The sequence below is a fragment of the Microplitis demolitor genome, chromosome 6 (assembly GCF_026212275.2).
Source record: "Microplitis demolitor isolate Queensland-Clemson2020A chromosome 6, iyMicDemo2.1a, whole genome shotgun sequence".
Taxonomy (NCBI): Eukaryota; Metazoa; Arthropoda; class Insecta; order Hymenoptera; family Braconidae; genus Microplitis; species Microplitis demolitor.
The window spans coordinates 3,500,662-3,521,576 of NC_068550.1; the positions used below are offsets into that span (position 1 = coordinate 3,500,662).

Sequence of the window (20,915 nt, forward strand, 5' to 3'; positions counted from 1 at the left end):
GGTCATAGTGAATGCGAATTTAAATAAAATCCAAGTCATGCCGCGTAAAAAAAATTCAATTGACTCCGTAGAAGTGAATTTTAAAAATTTTGTTATAGTTATATTTATTTTTAATTGTTGCTTTGATTTTTATAAATCGTAACTTTGATCTTGGCGCTCAATTGAACTCATATTAGAGGAAAGCGAGTTACGCGACCCGGTTCAGCTGTCTCCGCGGGATACAGGCCAAGGTTGTGGGGTAAATGGGAGAGGATAGAATACCCGATCGACTGCTCTCTGGGTTAAAAAATGAAAAAGAAGATGAGTTAGTATGAGCTTAAGCTACTGCCATACCTGAATAAAAGTTAGTGGGTGAAGTAGACAGAGAGAAAAAGAGAAAAAGAGGGAGGATGAAGATGATGATACGAAAAAAAAAACAAAAACCCGTGAGGGATGTCCTCGTCAATTCAACTTTGTGGACATCTAGCTCTCACCTTTTTATATATTCCCTGTGTAACTTTATTCTGTTGAAATATGCGTTTCGTTTACTGTAATATTAAATTCGTATCTTTTTTAGTACTCGTCACCATCACGTACTACTTGATGTAAATGATATGTGATTTTTTATTTTTAATATCTGGTAACTTTAAAGATTTATTTTTCTGACAAATGAATAAATATTTGAATAAATTTATTTGTCTTTGCTGCCATTGATTTTTACAGTGAGTGATTTGTCAAAATGAGGGTTTTGAGTTTCAAACGAAACACATGTTTATGTATACTGAGATTTTATTACGCCATTACGTATGCGGGTAGAAAAATCCCGCGATGTGTTATAAATTGTCGGGATTTAAAAGATTTACGTTTTATTGTGAGATAGAAAATATTTTCACTATCAGTAGATAATAGCGAAATTTGAATGACAGGATTTCTTCCCTGATAGCTATTTTGATCGCAGGTTGAAGGAAATCTACAAATTAAATAAGATGTCAATTTGACTGCAAAAACTTGCAATTTTCCTCATCCAAATTTTTTCTCGCAATTTTTTGTCAGATTGAAATTAATTTTTTCTTCTCAAGATTTTTTTCCGCAACTTAAAAGCGATTTTCTACTTCAACTTTCATTTATATTAAAAGTTAAAGTTCGCATTTAAGAGCCGTTATATCTTGAAGTATTGCATTGACTGCATAGGGATTCTGTGTTGCCACCTTAATCAAATAAACATAAATTGTTTCATGCAATAGAAATATATTAACAATATATATGAAAAAAAATTTACCGAATGTCCCGCCTTGCTGACCCAGTACATTTTCAAATTTCCGTATGCCTTAACGTATCCATCAACAATATTATTAACTGCAAACGCAGATCTCGGAGCATTTTTCCAGGCACTGCTGTGTTTCCACTTCAATTTTTCCACCCACTTAATAGTACTCGGCAAGGAAATTAGCGCATCTAGTTGACCGGCATAAATAGAAATTTTCAGATCCGTTTCGTTCAGCAATTCTTCAACTAAAATTTATAATAAAACACTATTCAAAATATCTAAAGATGAATTTCCGGCTGATTCTGATAAACTTTGACTCGGATGTCAGCCAGAAAAATGTCACGTAAGAATACAAAGTAATTATATACTCATTGAGAATATATACTTACCAATGTAGACAACAGGTTTCAGCAAATCTTCGTAAAGATTTTCATAGACTTTGTTTGACTTCACCCAATTTGAATGAAGGCCTAAAGTTCGTTTAACATTTTCATTCATAAACTCCGACAGATTTTTCAACAGTTCCACTGGCGGCCTTGGAAAACAAGTCGTATAATTTTGCACTCCCTCGTGTGAACTTCCTAAAGTAAGTATATTAAAGATAGTAGCGTTGTCACTAAGTTTACCAATACTATTCGTTGTCGTCTGCCAAACATCCATAGCTTCTCTCCACTTTTCAGCTTTTACCGCTTCTTCCATTTTTTCAACCTCTAATTCAACTCTTTGAAAATCAGCAGTGTCTAAAATACCCTGATAAATTATTAACAATAAATTAAAAAATACTTGATAATATACATTACATAAGAAAAATTTATTTTACAGCATATAGTAAAGATGGCGCCCAAGAAAGAGCAGAATCTATTGGCGAAATCAATGGAGAGCCCAAAACAAGACCTTTTAAATTACTGGTAATACTTCCGTCATATTGTTCCTACAATAAAAACTTATTAAAATTATTTAAATAATTAAATAGTTACTTATTTGTAGTGTATGTACTTTGTACCAAATGGAAGCCAGCTCAACCCCCATTTTCGGGCCATAAGATTCTCCTATGATGTAAGTCGGGACATTTCTAAATTCAGGAACTACTTCAATAAATTTTCTTATACATTCCAGTAGATCATCGGCTATTTGTTTATTGTTTTTCACGTAAGCTGATTCATTTTCCACGTAACTGAAGCCTGTGCCAACTGGATTGTCAATAAATAAGACGTTGTAGTAATTTACTAATGTATGATTACGTCTTTTGAGATTCAAATCAACCGGTCCGACTTCAAGAAAGTTTCCTGCACCAGTCCCAGACCCACCTGGACCTCCTTGTAACCAGACTAACAATGGCTTACTGTAGACATCAAAATTACTCAATTTGTTCGGGTAAGGCGGGCTTACGTAATGTAGCCACCAAAATATATGAGCACCTGGTCGAACATTGACATACCCCCAGTCTTGGTCGCCTGGACCGATACCTGTTTTGCCTGTTATTTCATGGACTTTATCTGCAAGAAAAAATATACAGGCAATCAACTATGGTAAAAATAATAAATTCCATACTCTGGTAATTAATTTGTTATAATTGTAATTATTTATGAATTATTACCGTAAAAAATAAAGCAGCAGACAAAAATAAACCGTATCCATGACATTTTTTTGTTATGAATAAATGTTGACTCCTCTATTTGTGGTCAAAGACTGAAGTTCTTACCCATTTAATAGACTGATTGAATAAATGCTCCTTGAATTATTACAGCCACTGAGAATAAGACACTCTCTAAGTCAATATCACACATCTACCGTTTGCTTTTGAAAAGAGAAGGCGCTCGACTAGATAAGAAAACCTTGTCGGATAATAGTTGATCTAGACAATTTTCTCTCGTTACTGAATAACCTCAGTACGTCGAGGTTATAATTTAAATGTTGACAAAGTATTTTTTAATAGTTTTGTTTGTCAGTCTTAATATAAATCTTAATGACGTTTTTTTATTACAGTTTTCCATGTAATGAAAATTTTTTTATCTCACTGTGGATTTTATTACGATGCATTTATAAGAAATTGTGTTTAAAAAAAAATAATTTTAGTAGAATGATTATTTTTTTTTATTTCGTTATGCAAATTATTTTACACATAAACAATTATACAATTATTAGAAAAAGGAACAAAAATAAATTATTATTATTATTTATTTATATGGCCGTAGAGTCAAAATCTTGACGAATATTCTCTGGGAAGACGAGGCTTCATCACTCAGGTTTTTCAAAAATAGTGACTTCTTATTTAAATATAATATTTTAATGATTATCAAAAATAAATTTCATTTGTAATTCGAAAAATTACCACATAGAGCATTTACTTCTCGGATTCATTGGAGATCCTACTGGACATTTGAAATCATCTGAAAATTCTTTAATATTTGAAAATGCTCCGATTACACGAAATTCTGCGGGACTATGATTGTCGGAAATAATTTGAATTTTCAAAACTTCAGGACGTTGTGCGGTGCACCATGTATGTGAAGCGCTAATCCAAAACATTTGCGTAGGTGTATAATGATCGAGCCCAGGAAGTCGAGGTTCTGAGACGTTCTGAGACTCAGCCCAACTTTTGTAAGCTAGATAAGTCGTTTTTAATCCGCCATTGTCAGCAATATTTTCAGTGATTGTTTTCAATCCATTTACCTAAAAGAAACAAATAACAATAATAGAAGTTTATCGTTGTAAAAAAAAAACATGGAAATAATGAAAAATTTCATTCTCACATTCATTCCAACTTCATTTACTACGTAGTTTTGATACTGCTCATAAAAGCACAAAGCTTTGTCCCAAAATTTATCATCTGTAGAGGCTTCCCACCATTTTAATAAATTACCATCTTCGTAAAATCTTTTTCCTATGGTATCAAAACCATGAGTGATTTCATGGCCTATTAAAAAACCAACAGCTCCATAATTTATATATCGCGGACGATCGTTGTTGAAAAATGATCCTTGAAGAATAGCAGCAGGAAATTCTAAAAAAATTTTTTATATACAATCATGACACTGATAAAAAAAATAACTTTTAGAAAAACAATATTTTCTTCCCATAAGAAATTATGCTGTGGAAAATTTCAAATCTAATACATTTTTGGCGCGAAATTTTGAAGATTTCATTTAAAATTATTTTGTTATCAAAGCAACCTTGGCTCAAATTATGCTAATTAGATATGAAATTAATAATACGGTAAATTTTATTGATTTATTACTTAAGAAAATATTGTTTTTGTTTTTTCAAAAGTTATTTTTTTCTCCAGGTATTTATGATAATTGTAAATACATACGAATAATATTATAATGAAATAAATTAAACGCATTAACAGCCGTTGGATTTAAATATAACACCCAGTCACTTTTATTGAAATGCGTTCGAAATTTTTCACGATTTATTTCATTCATGTATGAGCCTAAATTCAATATGGTTTGCAAATATGAATCGTTTATATCAAATTCAAAATTTTCATAAATTGTTTCTATTTTTTTCTCATCCAAAAGTCCATCGTTGTAGGCAATATCAGTTACCATGGAATCAGCTTTTTTCAAAGCATGTTTTCTAGTTACTTCGTCCATCCAATCGACCTGAAATAATTCAAAATAGTTGGGATAATTATTTTTATTATCCAATTCAAATTTTGTCTTGTGTTATAAAAATAAAAATGGTAATTACAGTTTCTAGAGTTTTTTTGAACTGATTAATGATAGCATTGACCATTTCGGTGACATTATTTTTTGCATCTTCATTAAAATACTTTTTGATATATAATGAGCCAATAGCAAGTGGCAAATAGTGAGATATTGCATTCAAACACTCATTGGATCTAGGCTGTCGTTTTGTGTTACCATTCGCTGATGATAAAAAGTCTATGCGTTTTTTATTTATTTCTTCTGATAAAAATGAAACTGAATCAAAAATAACTCGCCATATAATGAAATTTGATTGCGTTCTTTTTGAAGTTGTATTCATAAGGTTTTCAAAATTTGATAAAAATTTCGGATAATACACATATATTGTCTCATTTTTGTCCACTTTGGCATAAGGTTCAAGAATTTTGTTAAAATATTCTAACCAAGGAATACTCGAATAGTTTTTTTCTAACTCAGCGATAGTAATTGGAGTGTACTCTGAAAAAAATAGTTAATTATCACAAAAAACTATTGTTTAACACAAATTGAAGTGAATTTTTGTGAAAATCATTATAAGTTGATCAAAAATTGACTCAATAATCAAACTTTTGATTGCAAATTTAATAATTTGAAAACTGATAAAAATTAACTCCAAGTAGAATGAAATGAACTTCAAATCAATTCCAAATTTATTGTTTACCAAATGCACTTTTCTGAAAAAAAATGTTTCATTATATTCTTCAAATTATTGTGTTTACAATTAAATAAGAAAGACTTTTGTTCCAAAGGATATTTCTTACATTGACCAATTTTATTTCAAAGTCAAGCGATTCCGTAAGTTCTTTGTCTGCATATTCCCGTTTAGCTCCAAGAAGTACCGCAATATCAATCATGTATTTTTTATAATTTTTAATCAACTCATCTTCTTGCCCTCTCAATAAAAAGTCAGGCCCCAGTCCAAACTTAGGCAATTTTATCTACAATAATAACAACTGTAAAATTCAAAATTTTTTTTTCATATTAAATATCATGAACTAACATTTATAACAGTATTTGTATTATTTTTAATATCCGATCCAATTTCAACCCCCAGAAGATATTTTACCGAATACCCCATATTTTTGAGAATATATATCGAGTTTGTCCAATTGAATTCATCTTCTTTCCAATTATCGCCTTCCACAACAGGCCAGCCTCCTAGTTTTTTCAATTTACTCAACAACGGAGCCAATCCGTGTTTTTCAATAGCAGCTAAAATTATTTATTTCCACCATAAATAACAAATAATCATTTTTTATAATTTATCATAAAATCATTCATAAAAAATACTCACTTTCATTCATACAAATATTGTACAAATTTTTAACGAGCCTAAATGGCTTCGTCATATTAGAAGACATTTCCGTCTCAACAATAGGTTTTAATTGTTCCCGAACTTGGTCCGCAAGTGTACTGAAAATATCCACTTTGGTTTTGTCATCAGGAATAGTTGTGTTGATAAAATTACCGCATGTGAATTTGTAAAAGTTATCACATGGATCGACAGATAAATCCATAGACTTGATAATCCTTGTTGCTAAAATCCATTATAAATATCTCTATTACTATATGTTTATATTTACATCATATTTATACATCTTCAAAAATAAAACTCTCAGTAGTTTGGTGGTCAGAGTCAATGACCAACAACCGAGAGTTCAAGTGTTCGAGCCCAACCCAGTGCGACTTTACAGTACGATCAGTACGTAGTCTTTTTTTCACGGGACTAAATTAATGGAAATTGTAACAATATAGAAAGTAGTTGCAGAATATGGATAAATATAAAAAATTAATATTAAAAAGAATAAATAATACTTACCCGTATTATTACATTCTGAAGTAAGACAAATATCATTTGAATTTTGAACTGTAAATTAAAGTAATAAATTACTTGACAAAAATATAAAGCTATTGGCCTCGAAAATGGACCAAAATCACGATTCTGAACATTTATTCGTAGGAAAAAAGTAAAAATTATGAAGTTAAAAGGTGACAACTGCTCAAGTGGGGTCAATATCACCCCCTGCACTAGAAAAATTGTAACAGCAATGAAGGGAAGTCTCAGAATTTTAGCATGAGAGCTTTTGGCCACGAATCTTAGGAAAAAATATCAAATTATCAAGTTATAGGGGAACAAACTGCTCAGGTGCATTAGATAAAAATCATGTGATAAGTAATATATTTTACAATATGAATAATAGATATAGTACCTGTTTCTGCATAAATTTCGTTGCATAATATAATTGCCATCAAAATAATTATTAGACCTCGTTCAAAAAACTCTTTTTTCCACTTGATCATACTACGGACATAAATAAATAAATTATCATTTCATTAAAATAATCACATAAAATTTATTATTTACCACTTACAGAAATATCTTCATCTTCGTTCCTTGAGTCGAGAAAAACAAAAAAACTAACAATAAAAATATGTTCTATCTTCACTCACTTCTGCACCATGCAGAAGATTTCAATAAACTGAGCGATAGAAAAACATGGCAATTGAAGAATTCATAATTGTACAATGAGTAATTAAACAACATGTATACATACACGCTATTAATTAATTCTAATTCATCTGGTTGAGCAATTACTTATAAGACGTTTAATAATACTCACATTACACGATGCATAATATCAATGTACAAATGAATAAATTTATGAGATGAAAATCTTATTTTCAATTCAAAATATCTCAGCACATCTACAGGAGTATTTTTATTCATATTTTTTTTCAGCATCAGATCAGAGAGTTGGTGTATATGAATTGCGATCAGCTTGACAAGTTATTGATAACTTTAAACTTTTGTAACAGGTAGCTACAGGTTACCGCGAGCAGCTACAAGCTGAAGGCAGGTTTCTGAGAAAATTCAAGGCAACTTTCCATCAACTCATGGGATTCCCAACTTTTGTCACCAACTTTCTTAGAAAGTTCCCATCAATTTATGAAAATGCCAATTTTCGCAGTCAATTTGGCAACAGGTTGCTGTTAACTTGTCTGTCAGGGTGCCCTACCCTCTGGATATAAAAAACCGGTTGCTATCAGCAGCAAAAAAGGGGAATCCTAGAAATATACCCTGTATGCCAGACATTGCTCTACAAGTGTTGCAGTACAACATTTACGGCTAACTTAACGAGAAAGTTTTTGGTAAGCTTGACTGGATAATACTTTCCTTTAAGTCACCTTTAAAATACGGCAGTAGCTTGTAGTTAACTTATGGTTAGACTATCAGGGAATTTGAGCTACTACTGCAGTCAAATTTTGCTGCTCATTTTTTGATGTCTCGAGCACGTCAAATGGCGGCATCAATCTGACGTCAAATTTACGCGCAATTTGAGTGTTGGTTGAGCTCAACTGGCTATCAGGGATAAATTATATAAATATATCAAATCATCCAGTTGATGATAAATTAGAAACTTATATTTACATCTGAAAATAAAATATATTTTTCATACCTCGATCTTAATAAATGCGTCATAGTAATAAGTGAGTAGCTATCAGCTGGTACTCGTTGTTTATCATATCAACGTCAAAGTGTAAAAACAAATAATTGCAATTGGACATTTTGTTTTATCATATCACAGTCAGACAATAATATGAGATATATACATCAATACACTTTAGTTTGTAGTTTATATTATATACATTTATAAATATTTACTTGTTATCATCACTAATCTTATAAATAATAATGAAATGTACATATATGTGTAAATGTATATATTATCACGTGTGTGTGTATAATGTTTATGTGTAACTATACATACATTAGAATATGTCGCAATAGTAAATGATAATTGTCGACACTCGAGTGTCTAGATTACATGAAAAATTATTATTTTGCTTGTCATTGAATGATGGATCTTACGTCTAGACCACACATGAGTATATTAAGGACATTGCAATTACTTATACAGAGGTCAATATTTTAAATAATTACATCTAATTAATTATTTTATTATTTATATTTTTATTTTCAGAGGGGGCTGGGATAATACCAGAGTTGATGATAATAATTATCGTGCTGAGGCATCATCAACATCTTCAAATGCTTTGCCTAAAATAGCTACCACTCCTTTGAGTACAGCGACACTTGAAGTAAATTCATATTTATTTTTTTTTAAGTTCTAGATATTTTGAAAAAAAATAATTATCAAAGTAATTTTCCGAGTTTTTTTTTAAAATCAATTATAAAAAATAAAAAACTAAGTATATGCACATGTAGAAAATTTAAAAAACTATAGGTGCAATTTTTCAAAATATTTTTTTTCTATATAATAGATTTTTTTAAATATAAGCAAAAAATTATTAAACGTCAGCTAACTCTTGACTATTTGTAATTTCTATGAATTTTTTTAACAGAATAATGAAATAAATTTGACAACAAAACGCGCAAGTGGTTATATAGATCCAGAAAACGAACATCTTACTAATAAATCAGTGACATGTATGATAAAAAAACGTGAAATAGGTCCGGGGTTTAATGCTGGTCAAAAATGCCGGATATATAGTAATTTTTTACCTAACCGTATGATACCTGTTGCTGTATATAACAGTCGCGCGTTTTGTGGATCATATTCCGTTGATGGAAAACTTCTCGTTACTGCCAGTCAAGGTAAAACATATTATTTAATAAATTTATTTTACTGATACATTTAATGTAATTCAATTTTTTAATTTTATTTACAGACAATTCATTACGTATCTACAATACCCAAGATGGAGAATTCCACGAATACAAAAAAATTCTCGCACAGAATGTATCTTGGAGTATATTAGATACTGCATTTAGTCCAGACGGCAATTATATCGCTTATTCCAGTTGGTCCGATGCCTGTAAGTTGATTAGACTTAATTCAGTCCTTGGTATGGAAGTTGAAGATTGATGGCTTCTTTTTTTTTAGTGTACCTTTGTTCAATTTACGGCGATTCCAGTGTCCAAGAAGCTTTGCCTCTGGCCCCAACGGATTTCGGAAGATTTTGTGTATTTTCTTTAGTCTTTTCCAGTGACGGCAGAGAAATTCTTGGTGCAGCTAATGATGGCTGTCTTTATATTTATGACCGTGAATGTCATCAGCCAGCAATCAGAGTATGATTTTTTTTGTCTGTTAAATTTGAATTTAAAAAATTCTATCAGATAAAATTACGTACATTCCAAGTAGAGAAACAACTTTAAGATGTCTTTTAAAAGGATAAAACAAATTTTTTTTTTTTCACTATTAAGACATACGGATGTTGGTTCTCAGAGTCATAGAAAATTTGTCTTCTTTTTGACATCAAAAGTCATGTCAATTAAAAAATTTTTTAGATGACATTTGACAATTATTTGTAATTTACTTTTTGCTGTCACTTGTATCAAGTCTTTTAACCAAATTTTTTCGATGACAAATTTCTGATTATTTTGTCATCATATTGCTCCCTTTTATCTGTAAGTCAAAAAACAGCCTCAAAACTGTCATCTTATTGTCTCGGATATCCAATACCTAATGAAATTGCACACCTCAAGCGCGAAAGCGAAAATAAATTTGAAAATTTTACGACCAAGATCTCATATTAAATAAAAATTAATACGCAATTTAATAATGAATAAGTTTGGTCTCAAATATTAGTATCAATGAATTGATATATTATTATATTAATTACAGATTAAAGGACACGCAGACGATGTAAATGCAGTAGCGTTTGCTGATAATACATCACAAATATTATACAGCGGCGGTGATGACGGATTGTGCAAGGTTTGGGACAGAAGGACCTTGAATGAAGTAAATCCACATCCGGTCGGTGTACTTGCTGGTCATATGGACGGAATAACGTTCGTAGATCCACGAGGTGATGGAAGATATTTATTGACAAACAGTAAAGATCAGTCAATAAAACTGTGGGATGTTCGCGCATTCTCGAGTAAGGACGCCCAAGCAAATAGTCGGAAAGCTGTTGCTAATCAGGACTGGGATTATCGATGGCATACTCACGTACCCAAACAACGTAATTTATTTTCCTATATAATTTATTCATATTAAAAGCCTGGGAATTTATCTTTACATTAGAGTAACTCGCAATAAATTTATTTAGGTCATTTTTCTATTTAGCATAAATATTTATCTTAAATTTATATACTGACATTTATGAGAATCAACAACTTTTAAATAATCACTAAGTAATTGAGTTTAATGATATGTTTTATTATTTCATTCATGTGTTTATATATATTTCATTGATGTTTCAAAATAGTGTACACGTCAACGTCGTTATTGGAGGGCGATACGAGTATTATGACATATAGAGGACACATGGTTGTACAGACGTTGATTCGTTGTCATTTTTCACCAGCTGCAACAACTGGACAGAGATATATTTACACTGGTTGTGGTCATGGTAGAATTGTCAGTAAGTAATGATTGATTTTTAGTTTTATAATTTATTCAAAATAGTTTATTGCTAATTATTATCTGCTAACTTCGATTTTATTAAATAAATATTCGAACCTTCAATTTTTAATTATCAAAATGATTATTAATTATTGTTATTAAACGTATTGCGTAAAACTAATCACCTGGAATTTCATAAGAAATCTTTAACGAAGTCATTGCGAAGTTATAATGCATTGATATGAAGTTATAATAAATTTTATTATATTGCGTGATTTTCAACGTCAATGACCAGATTTCACAACTCATAAAATTTACTTCATTCAAAGATCATTATTATCATTACATTTATAATTAAAATTTATTTTATTTCTTTCTAGTTTACGATCTTTTGACCGGAAGTATTGTCAAAACACTTGAAGGACATGAAGGATGTGTTAGAGATGTCAGTTGGCATCCGTATCATCAAGAAATTATTTCCACTTCTGTAAGTTTTATTAAGTTTAAAAATTATTATTTTTTTTTCTTATTATATATATATATATATGTATATATTATATATTTACATACGTATATATTACACGCACACACAAGAATAAAATAAAAAATTTATTTGACTTATTTAATTATTTGCAATATTTTTTATAAAAATTAAAGTAAATTAATTAATTTCAGTTATATAATTAGTTTGTTATCAGATTTTTATTTTTTAAAATAAATGTATTTGATGGTAGCAAAGTAAAAAATTACTACTTGGCATCAGATCGGAATGACCTTTGAAGGCACTGAACTTCAAATTAATATGGGAAATTTTGCTGTTTTTAAAAATTTTGTGGGCCAAACATTAAATTTCAAATTAATTAAAATCATCAATTTGAATTTGAATTTTTTAAAAAGTACTGCGAGCAATAGAATAATTCAACATTTACACAAACGTGAGACTAAAAATATTTAAAAATTGTCATTGAAATAATTCCCGTTTTCAATTAATTTAATAAAAAAACAATTTTTAAATGTTTAATTAAAAAATTATAAAATATTTTTTTTTTTAAATCTAAAGCAACAAAAATTTTCCAGAAAAAAATATTTTAATTAAAATGTAACCACTAATTAATTAAATTATTAACCATTAATTAATTAATTAAAATTTGCAAGTGTTCCAAAAAATTAAAAATTAAAAAAATTTTTTTTTTACAGTGGGATGGAGTAATAGGTTGTTGGCGTTATTTTTCACAATATTCAGACACAGGAATCGTTGATTCAGAATGGGGTGATATTAGCGATCCAAATTGGAGAAACCCCGATTGATTTTTCGTTTAAAATTAAATATTTTTATTTTTATGATAATGGATAAGTTTTAACGACCTGCTTATAAGTTTTTATAATAATAATAATTATTATTATTACTATTATTATCTTTATAAAATAATTACCAATCTTATAATTATTCATTAAAATAAATATTTTATTTTAAATCACAGCTACATCATACTACTTTATTTCCATTAATTAATTAATTAATTAGTATACTCTAAGTAAACAATTAAGTGATAAAGTAAATAAGTAAAATAATTCTTGAGCTACTTATATATGAAGCCACATAAAGGATTGCCCCAATTCGTTTAACCTAGAGAATTAAACTTCACTTCGAAACCTTATTTAGTATTACGTACATCATTATTATTACTTTTTTTTTCACATGTTACTACAGAACTTACTTATGAAGTCATCAAGTAATATGTCCACAGATTTTAATAAAAATAATAATTATCACCTTATAATAATATTTTCTTCACTTGTTAATTACATTACAGTAATGACAAGTTAATAATTATCAAGATCGAATGATATTTTTATTTATAAAAATAAATTTATTCAAATAGTTTAAAATCACGATCCATGAACTCAAGTATTTATTTAATTTATATAAATTTTAATGACTTAATTAGTCAACAGATGAATCGAAATTTTAATCTTTAATTGAATTATCGTAATTATTATTTTTATTTATAATCAATAATCATTTGAATCCCTGATTAAATTGTACAGTATCAAACTAACGGTGCCAATGTCACTGAAAATTATTATATAGAGATATATCGTATATTGATTACATTAAATTTAACAGATATTTAAATAACTTATTTCTGCAATTACTAAATATGACCAATCACGTGTAATTATCTCCAAGGTAGCCCCATGTTATGTACTTACAGTTCTAATCCATACATTCTCTCCCCATATTTTTAGCTAAATAAATTTAAATGTGCAAATTGTGAAATAGCTCACGTGATAAATAAATAAAAAATATTTAAACCGAATAATTCTCTAAGGTAGTTTTAGTAACACTTATTAAATGTCGGAATAAATTAATAATATTAAGTGATGATAACTGCTAGTATTTATTTATAATTTATTCTGAAAATTTATCAAGCTGTTGAATAATATCAGCCGTTACATTTAAATATGTGACTAAGTGTAGGAAAAATATCAAATTAATTATTTAGAATTGTTTTCATAATTTCATTTTTTTTCGTTACATATTTCTCAATCGTTAATTGAGAGTTACTGCTCTGGTAAATAAATATTAATGAATTCATTATTTGCAAACGGGTAATATATTTTATTGCTGAATTTGATCGTGAAATTAGTTATGGTGTTATATAATTTAATTAAATAGATCTATTGTGACATTTATTTATTGCAAATGTCCCCATTACCGTGACGTAATTTTAAGAAAATTTTAATTAAATCCGTTTTAAATAGACATATATTTACCTCATATTTTTTTTATCATAACTCATAATTTTTTTAAATTTATCATTTAAAAAAAATTTTTTTCCCGCCTTTTTTTCAAAAAATTATTCTAACAAATTTTTTAAAATTTTCATTACAAAAAATTTAATGATAAAATTTTTTAAAAACCGGAAGTCAAATATTTTCTTAAATAAAATCTGATAAATTTTAAATTACTCAAAATTTTTTAAAATTTGATTCAGTTCTGGCGGTCTAATTTTTTGAATGAGAACAATTTTTTTTGTATAAAATTTTGTAAAAAAAAACCCGCAATTAACAAGTTCGATATTTAAATTTATTTTACTAATTTTTTTAAAATATATTTTTAATTACTCATCAATTATCAATAATTAATTCATTAACTTGACACACTTTCTTACAAAATTCTATAAAAAAAATTACAAATTACTCATCAAATATTTACAAGCTCCAATAAAATCTAAATAAAAAATAATAATTTTTTTAATAAAATAAAATAATGAGTTCACTTATATTCTTATTCACAAAATCTCAAAAAAATATATGAAATAATTAAATTCAAAATATCAAAATTAAGTAAACAATTAATAAAATGATTCTGGTTTGCCCATCTCTTACAATTTTTTGATTTTTTTCAAAATGATAAATTGCAAAAAAAAATATTTGAAAAAATATCACCTACAGTTTTTAAAATTTTCTACATGTTCATATTTTTTTTCTTTTTAATTGTCAAGTTAATAATTTAATTACTCGATCTAATTAAATTAAATTATCTCCGTTTACTCAAAGCTTGAAAAAAATTTTTTCTCAAAAAAAAAAAACAAAAAAATCTACTAGATTTATTGAGTACAAACAAACATAACTAGATAAATAAACCACATATTTATTATTTCAAATACTTATCATTCAATAAACTAAAGATATTTATTCTATTGTCATATAAATTTGAATAATAATTAATTATCATTACGTCATAAGTGATACGAGCAGCGTAAAGTCAGACAATAGTAAAAGCATATCATTAAAAAAAAAATTTTTATATATATATCAATGTAATTTATATTGACAATCGATCGTTATCAATTTTACCATCACACAAACATAAAACAATGACATTTAAAAATATTTATCAATAAGTTGTTGACAAATCAAGGAGATTACAATTACATATGTACATGTATTAACTAATTACCGATATATAAATCGAATAATAATTACGTAATTCAAATGTTATAACAAAGAAGACGAAGAAATTAATGGGAATAATTTATTACTTGATTATAAAAAACATCGGAGTTATTAAACAGTATTGATGACACGATGACCGACACAAGTAAGAGATAGTTTTTACTTTACTGTCGATGCGTGAGTATAAATATTTTTTAATCCTTGTAAGGAAAATTAACAATCAGACATCTTGAGCCAAGGTCATAATGCAATGACAATAGAGTTATAATGTAACGCATAGAAGCCGTGTATCGATATCTTGGACTAGTTGAATCGGTTTTGCAGGGAGTAAGTCGATAAGAGCTTAGGCAGATTAGTGTCCTCCGTCCATTCACGTAAATAGTTTCAGCGGTTCAAGATCTCGGTCTTGTTTAAACTTTACTTGTTATTTAAACTCTAATTATTTATTTATTTTGTTGTTTTTATTTACTTGCAGCTGAAAAATTTATACTAGTTTTCAATATTTTTTTATCTTCATTTCTTCTTTGAATTTTGTTTATAATTCAAATATTTGAATTTGAATTATTAATTGTTATCGGTGAGATCTTATCAGTTGAATAATTAAATTGTTGTTGACGTACTTTAATTGTCACGTTTGATAGTTTTTTTTTCGCACATCGTTATCGGGTTTATGAAATAGTATTCATTGAAGGCTATTATAAGCAGAGTTATTTTTGTAAATTATTTAAAGGTGGTTTGTTTGTAATTAAAAATGGCTAACATAATAAACGCGGATAATAATTCATGTGAATTTAAAAAAGATATCGGAAGAAGAAGTGCTGTTCCGATAATTTATACTCGAGGAACTCACTATGAAATTGGTTTCGATATCGTAAGTTAATGAAAAATTTAATTTAAATTTCACTTTTTTTTAATTTGACAGCTATAACTTTTTATTCATTAATTTTTTAAAATCTTATCTGCAGGGTAACAAAAATCAAATTTTTCTCAACTCGTATTTTTAAAAAAATTATTTTCCGTAACAAAAACAAAGTTATAGAATTAAAAAAAAAATTTATCTTTTATTGTTTTTATGTTTGAAATAAAATTTACAAGGATTATATAATTTTTTGAATTAAAAATATTCGAAGCGGAACAATTTGCTAAAAAATTTTTATTTTTTTAATTAAAAAAAAAAAAATGATCTTGAAGTTGATAGACAATTAATTTTTGAATTTTTTTTCTACAAAGTTACAAAAAAAATATGCGCATGTAGAAAATTTAAAAAAATATTTTTTTTTTTATAATTTATCGTTTTGAAAAATTTTCAAAAATAATTTGACGTCGGCTAATCTCAGTGTCATAAAAAAATTTTTATTTAATGTCGAATATATTTTATATAGGATTATTTTCAAATGATTAAAAGAGATTGTCTTTACTGATCAATAATATAATAATGATTAAAAAATTAAAAACTCGTTTTAAATTTAATACTATTAGAACAAAACGTCAGTTGATAACTATAAAGGCATTCGTGATTACATAATCATTAAATAGTAATGTGATCTATAGATCAATGCAAAAAAATAATTAAATAATATATTCCGAAACTGTCAATAATAATGATAAATAATTTAAAGTAAATAAAATACACTAACATTGAACCTTGCATATATTTATTATATTGTGAGCCGCAACTTAATTGACAATAAGATAAAAATCAGAGTATGAACGTTAGACCGTTCTAATGCGTTATTTATTCGTGACAACTTGTTTTAACAATCTATTTCGTCATATGTATATTTATTTATTTAAATATATTTAACGACAAAATATATTTTATTTTGTTTTTTCAGGGTCGTACCTTTGCTAAAATAATAAATGAGTTTGTTGATTGTTACAAACCGCTAAATGATACATATTTAGCAGCCTACAATACTAAAGAAGGAAAAATTGTTTATGATGAAACATTAGAATGCGTTAAAAAACAATTTCCGCAATATTTACGTGAAATTGAAGGAACAGCTGCTGGTGCTAATGTACCATTTTACAAGGTATTATTATTATTATTATTATTATTATTATTATTATTATTATTATTATTATTATTATTATTATTATTATTATTATTATTATTATTATTATTATTATTATTATTATTATTATTATTATTATTATTATTATTATTATTATTATTATTATTATTATTATTATTATTATTATTATTATTATTATTATTATTATTATTATTAATTATTATTATTATTTTTAGTGTTAAAAGAATAAGGACTTTACTGATCTGCTTAATTGACAAATTATTTCTTAGAATTTCCACTATGTATGTTATTACATGTGTATTATTAATGCTAAAACACATCATTTTAAATGCGCACTGTAATACTATACTTCAAATGAATAGATTTTAATTATCAAAGATGTTAATATTATAAATATGGTATCACTCCAAAACTGATGAGTCCAGCAATTATATTCGGGGCGAAACCGTATTTATAATATTAACATTTGTGATAATTAGAATATATTCAATTAAGGGGTAATGGTAACTGATATTCAAATTAATTTAATTCACGGACAAATATTAAAAGTCTGAAATTAAAAGTCTTCAGCGTTTTTTAAAACCTTAACAAAGAGCTAGAGGTATTCAAGTACGCATTTAAAATAATGCATTTTAGCATTATTAATTCACATGTAATAACTTATACGCAGTTTAGATTCTAAAAATAATTTATCAATTAAGCAGATCAGTAAAGTTGTTATTCCTTTAACATTAAAATTAAAAAGTCTGTTTGTTAAGAAGAGTTGCCTTAAAAAAATAAATTATTATTATTAAATTTTTATTTCCGGTATAATTTATTACTGATAACAATTAGAAATTATAATAATAATAGTGATTTCTTTATAAATATGGAAATTAATCATTTATGTTGCGTAATAGAATGTAATGAGTAATGAGTAAGACTACTGACACGTGTGGACAAGTATCTTTTATGGATATTTTTCTGACATCTAATTACTATTTCTTTTTTTTTTTTTATTACTCAACCCTGATAGCGGTCACGGTTTATCAAGTGTGACAATTAAAAATATATAATTATTTATCTTTCAGCTGTTTCTTATGCACCTTGATGACATTCTCCCCAATGTCATTAATGGAGAAATGGCGAGCACTAAACAACCTGTTGGATGTTCGTCTATTATTTGCAATCATCCTGGGCAGGTATAAAAAAAAAGTTTGTCATTATAATTGTCATCATTAAATTTTAATTTTTGCTCAGTATGTCGTGGTATTTTTAGAAAAAAATTCGATAAAATGATATAACAAAATTAAATTAACATACCAGTAATAATATTACGTGATTGGAATTGAATTAAAATAAATTAAATCAAAGAAAAGTATCACCTACATCATTTTATAACATATTTGTAACATATGAGTAATTTATTATATAATAATTACTTGTTAATTATTATGAAATTGTTACTTTTTCCTAACGTCAATTAGAAATTTTTTTTCTTTCCAGTTCATTGTATTCATTATCACTTTTGCCCGTTTTACCCATGGACTTTTACAACTTCGATCTACAATTTGATATTTAGTAAAGTCTTATAGACTATAATTTAAAATAAATCTTTTTACTCAACGAAAAAAAAAATTTTGTTCTGTTCATTAAAGTATTTCGGAATCGATGTAAAAAAAAAAATCTCAGGGTTAAATATTTAATTTATACATGGGTTTATCCATACCTGTCTGAATTGTAACGCAACATGTGTAAATTTTTTTAGTATTAATTTAAAGATTTCATTACTGATATTTTGAAATAATTATTAAAATATGAATTTTAATTTTATTGCTCTTATTAAAGCAACTTATGTTTTTATCCTGTACTGAAGTTTTATTTTGTAGTTAGAATTTTACTTAAAGTCCACTTCATTAAATAGTAAACTGAATGACTCAATTACAGTAATAAAATTTAATTATTGTATAAAAAAATATCATTAGAAAAATATTAATCGTTGCGTTCCAATATGGATCGTTTTAAAAAAAAACCTGGAAACCAGTTTCACTTCAGGATCCAGCCCTAAAATTTATTTATTTATTCATTAACACTTCGCAATTTACATTCACACATAATCCAGTAGTACCGACACAGTGCGAAAAAGAAAAACGAGAATTATAAAGAAGAAATTTTACATTAAACTATCTGTCCATCTTTCTCATTGATCACGAATATTTTTATTTTTATTTCCTAGTTTCAAATTTTTGATTTGTTTTTCACTTGTATTAGAATTGTCTTCTTAAAATTTCTTAGAGAGCCACCAAAAAAGTTTACTGAGTTATCACTGATTAAAATTTCCGATTGAAAAATTCTAGTCAGATTCAATCGGGAATTTCCGACTGACTAAATCGAAAAAAAATTATTTTCCGATTTAAATTTAATCAGTTAATCGAAACGCTGCCAAATTCCAATTTACTGATAGAATCTGATTAATTTTCATCAATTAAATGGAAATTTTTAATCAGGGATAGCCGTTTACTAGATTGAAAATTCTACTCTCGCGTCTATTTTGTCTAGAAAATTTAAAAATAAATTATTTAATTATTTATAGGAAATTTTAGGACACAACGAAGATGCATTGAGCGAAACTTTGAATTATTGGTACATAGTTTGCGCAGATATTGTTGAGCCAGGATATAAAAAAGAAAAATTTTCATCTCTATCATACGCAGGCTTTCTTCCTGGCTACACAATGGGATTTAATTATCACGGACTAGTCTTCAGCATCAATACTCTAAGCGCTAAAACACTGAGATCGGGAAAAACTCGTATGAAATAATTTTATTATCGCAAATTATCAGCATATTATTTGAATGCTAATGTAAGTGAATATTTCAGCTCGATATTTCTTAGCTCGAGCTCTTCTCGGCGTAGAAAATTTTGTCCAAGCTCAGCAGACATTGAGAAACAAAGGCTACGGAGCCGCTGAAGGTTTTTCAGTTAACATGACATTTTTAGAGCAAGAAGGTGACAGAATGTTTCACAACGCCGAAGTCGGTCCCGTTGAAAAAGGCTCTGATGAATCACAACTGAGTATTCTCACCGCAAGTCCCGGGGAAAATATATTTCATTGCAATAAGTATGTTTTAATAAATAATTAGATCTGTCTATTTGTTTTTTAAAAATTGATTAATGTCTCGTTAACTTGAATTGCAGATATCTCAGATTAAAAGTACCCGAAGTAGATGGCGTAATTATTCCCAGCAGTGAGCATCGAATGTCAGCAATATTGCGACATCCACGACCGCGTACTCGCCGCGAAGTAATTGATATACTCACTGATCAAACGGATAACGAGTATCGCGTTTATCAGGAATTCGGTCCAGATGATTACGTCAAAACAATAGCGACTGGAATATTTGATTGCGTTAAAAGAACTTGGTCTATTTACGCCAATAAGCCAAAATTTAATGAACCATTGGTCGTTTTACCCATACGTACTGAAACATTTTAAATATTTTCATTCAATACTTAATTATAATTATTAATCACTCACATTTACGTCATGGAATTTTTATCTAATTTAATTTAAATCTGGAGATAAAAAAAAATAGACTAAAAAGTTACGGATTTTAATGACGAT

The 20,915-nt window shown here is 27.6% G+C and overlaps 5 protein-coding genes across 5 annotated transcripts; 2 read left to right on the forward strand and 3 right to left on the reverse strand.

The window, feature by feature from the left end:
• Positions 1-733: 733 nt before the first annotated feature.
• On the reverse strand, positions 734-3,021 carry LOC103577381 (retinoid-inducible serine carboxypeptidase). Its single transcript, XM_008557989.3, has 6 exons — positions 2,844-3,021; positions 2,243-2,742; positions 2,067-2,177; positions 1,636-1,996; positions 1,259-1,491; positions 734-1,187 (listed from the first exon to the last, which is right to left on the reverse strand). The coding sequence occupies exons 1-6, from the start codon at positions 2,887-2,889 to the stop codon at positions 1,116-1,118; spliced, it is 1,323 nt and encodes a 440-aa protein (XP_008556211.3). The 5' UTR covers positions 2,890-3,021; the 3' UTR covers positions 734-1,115.
• A 346-nt stretch (positions 3,022-3,367) lies between these two features.
• Positions 3,368-5,392, reverse strand: LOC128667265 (neprilysin-2-like). Its single transcript, XM_053739871.1, has 4 exons — positions 4,943-5,392; positions 4,560-4,854; positions 4,000-4,250; positions 3,368-3,919 (listed from the first exon to the last, which is right to left on the reverse strand). The coding sequence occupies exons 1-4, from the start codon at positions 5,237-5,239 to the stop codon at positions 3,575-3,577; spliced, it is 1,188 nt and encodes a 395-aa protein (XP_053595846.1). The 5' UTR covers positions 5,240-5,392; the 3' UTR covers positions 3,368-3,574.
• Positions 5,393-5,559: 167 nt separating this feature from the next.
• Positions 5,560-7,690, reverse strand: LOC103577367 (neprilysin-2). Its single transcript, XM_008557974.2, has 7 exons — positions 7,311-7,690; positions 7,149-7,240; positions 6,758-6,805; positions 6,233-6,475; positions 5,939-6,150; positions 5,700-5,876; positions 5,560-5,612 (listed from the first exon to the last, which is right to left on the reverse strand). The coding sequence occupies exons 1-7, from the start codon at positions 7,322-7,324 to the stop codon at positions 5,589-5,591; spliced, it is 810 nt and encodes a 269-aa protein (XP_008556196.2). The 5' UTR covers positions 7,325-7,690; the 3' UTR covers positions 5,560-5,588.
• A 730-nt stretch (positions 7,691-8,420) lies between these two features.
• On the forward strand, positions 8,421-12,792 carry LOC103577368 (DDB1- and CUL4-associated factor 11). The gene is made up of 9 exons (XM_008557975.3): positions 8,421-8,860; positions 8,922-9,039; positions 9,304-9,556; positions 9,631-9,777; positions 9,846-10,030; positions 10,587-10,929; positions 11,176-11,331; positions 11,693-11,799; positions 12,510-12,792. The coding sequence occupies exons 1-9, from the start codon at positions 8,796-8,798 to the stop codon at positions 12,618-12,620; spliced, it is 1,485 nt and encodes a 494-aa protein (XP_008556197.1). The 5' UTR covers positions 8,421-8,795; the 3' UTR covers positions 12,621-12,792.
• A 3,077-nt stretch (positions 12,793-15,869) lies between these two features.
• Positions 15,870-20,908, forward strand: LOC103577369 (uncharacterized). Its single transcript, XM_053740309.1, has 6 exons — positions 15,870-16,146; positions 17,111-17,308; positions 18,382-18,492; positions 19,884-20,100; positions 20,171-20,411; positions 20,489-20,908. Exons 1-6 carry the CDS (start codon positions 16,027-16,029, stop codon positions 20,784-20,786), a joined length of 1,185 nt encoding a protein of 394 aa, XP_053596284.1. The 5' UTR covers positions 15,870-16,026; the 3' UTR covers positions 20,787-20,908.
• The last annotated feature ends 7 nt before the right edge of the window (positions 20,909-20,915 follow it).

Excerpts from the sequence above, each read along its gene's own strand:
- LOC103577369 (XM_053740309.1), top strand. The coding sequence starts at position 16,027 with ATGGCTAACATAATAAACGCGGATAATAATTCATGTGAATTTAAAAAA. Across the intron at positions 18,493-19,883 it reads TTTGCAATCATCCTGGGCAG|GAAATTTTAGGACACAACGA; the intron begins GTATAAAAAAAA and ends AATTATTTATAG. Across the intron at positions 20,412-20,488 it reads AATATATTTCATTGCAATAA|ATATCTCAGATTAAAAGTAC; the intron begins GTATGTTTTAAT and ends CTTGAATTGCAG.
- LOC128667265 (XM_053739871.1), bottom strand. The coding sequence starts at position 5,239 with ATGAATACAACTTCAAAAAGAACGCAATCAAATTTCATTATATGGCGA. Across the intron at positions 4,855-4,942 it reads TCAAAAAAACTCTAGAAACT|GTCGATTGGATGGACGAAGT; the intron begins GTAATTACCATT and ends GAATTATTTCAG. Across the intron at positions 4,251-4,559 it reads ATTTCATTATAATATTATTC|AATTTCCTGCTGCTATTCTT; the intron begins GTATGTATTTAC and ends AAATTTTTTTAG.
- LOC103577381 (XM_008557989.3), bottom strand. The coding sequence starts at position 2,889 with ATGTCATGGATACGGTTTATTTTTGTCTGCTGCTTTATTTTTTACG. Across the intron at positions 2,743-2,843 it reads CTGCTGCTTTATTTTTTACG|ATAAAGTCCATGAAATAACA; the intron begins GTAATAATTCAT and ends TTTTTCTTGCAG. Across the intron at positions 1,997-2,066 it reads CGCCATCTTTACTATATGCT|GGTATTTTAGACACTGCTGA; the intron begins GTAAAATAAATT and ends ATAATTTATCAG.
- LOC103577368 (XM_008557975.3), top strand. The coding sequence starts at position 8,796 with ATGATGGATCTTACGTCTAGACCACACATGAGTATATTAAGGACATTG. Across the intron at positions 8,861-8,921 it reads TTGCAATTACTTATACAGAG|AGGGGGCTGGGATAATACCA; the intron begins GTCAATATTTTA and ends TTTTATTTTCAG. Across the intron at positions 9,778-9,845 it reads TTCCAGTTGGTCCGATGCCT|TGTACCTTTGTTCAATTTAC; the intron begins GTAAGTTGATTA and ends CTTTTTTTTTAG.
- LOC103577367 (XM_008557974.2), bottom strand. Across the intron at positions 5,877-5,938 it reads ATACAAATACTGTTATAAAT|ATAAAATTGCCTAAGTTTGG; the intron begins GTTAGTTCATGA and ends TTATTATTGTAG. Across the intron at positions 5,613-5,699 it reads TTGAAATAAAATTGGTCAAT|AAAAGTGCATTTGGTAAACA; the intron begins GTAAGAAATATC and ends ATTTTTTTTCAG.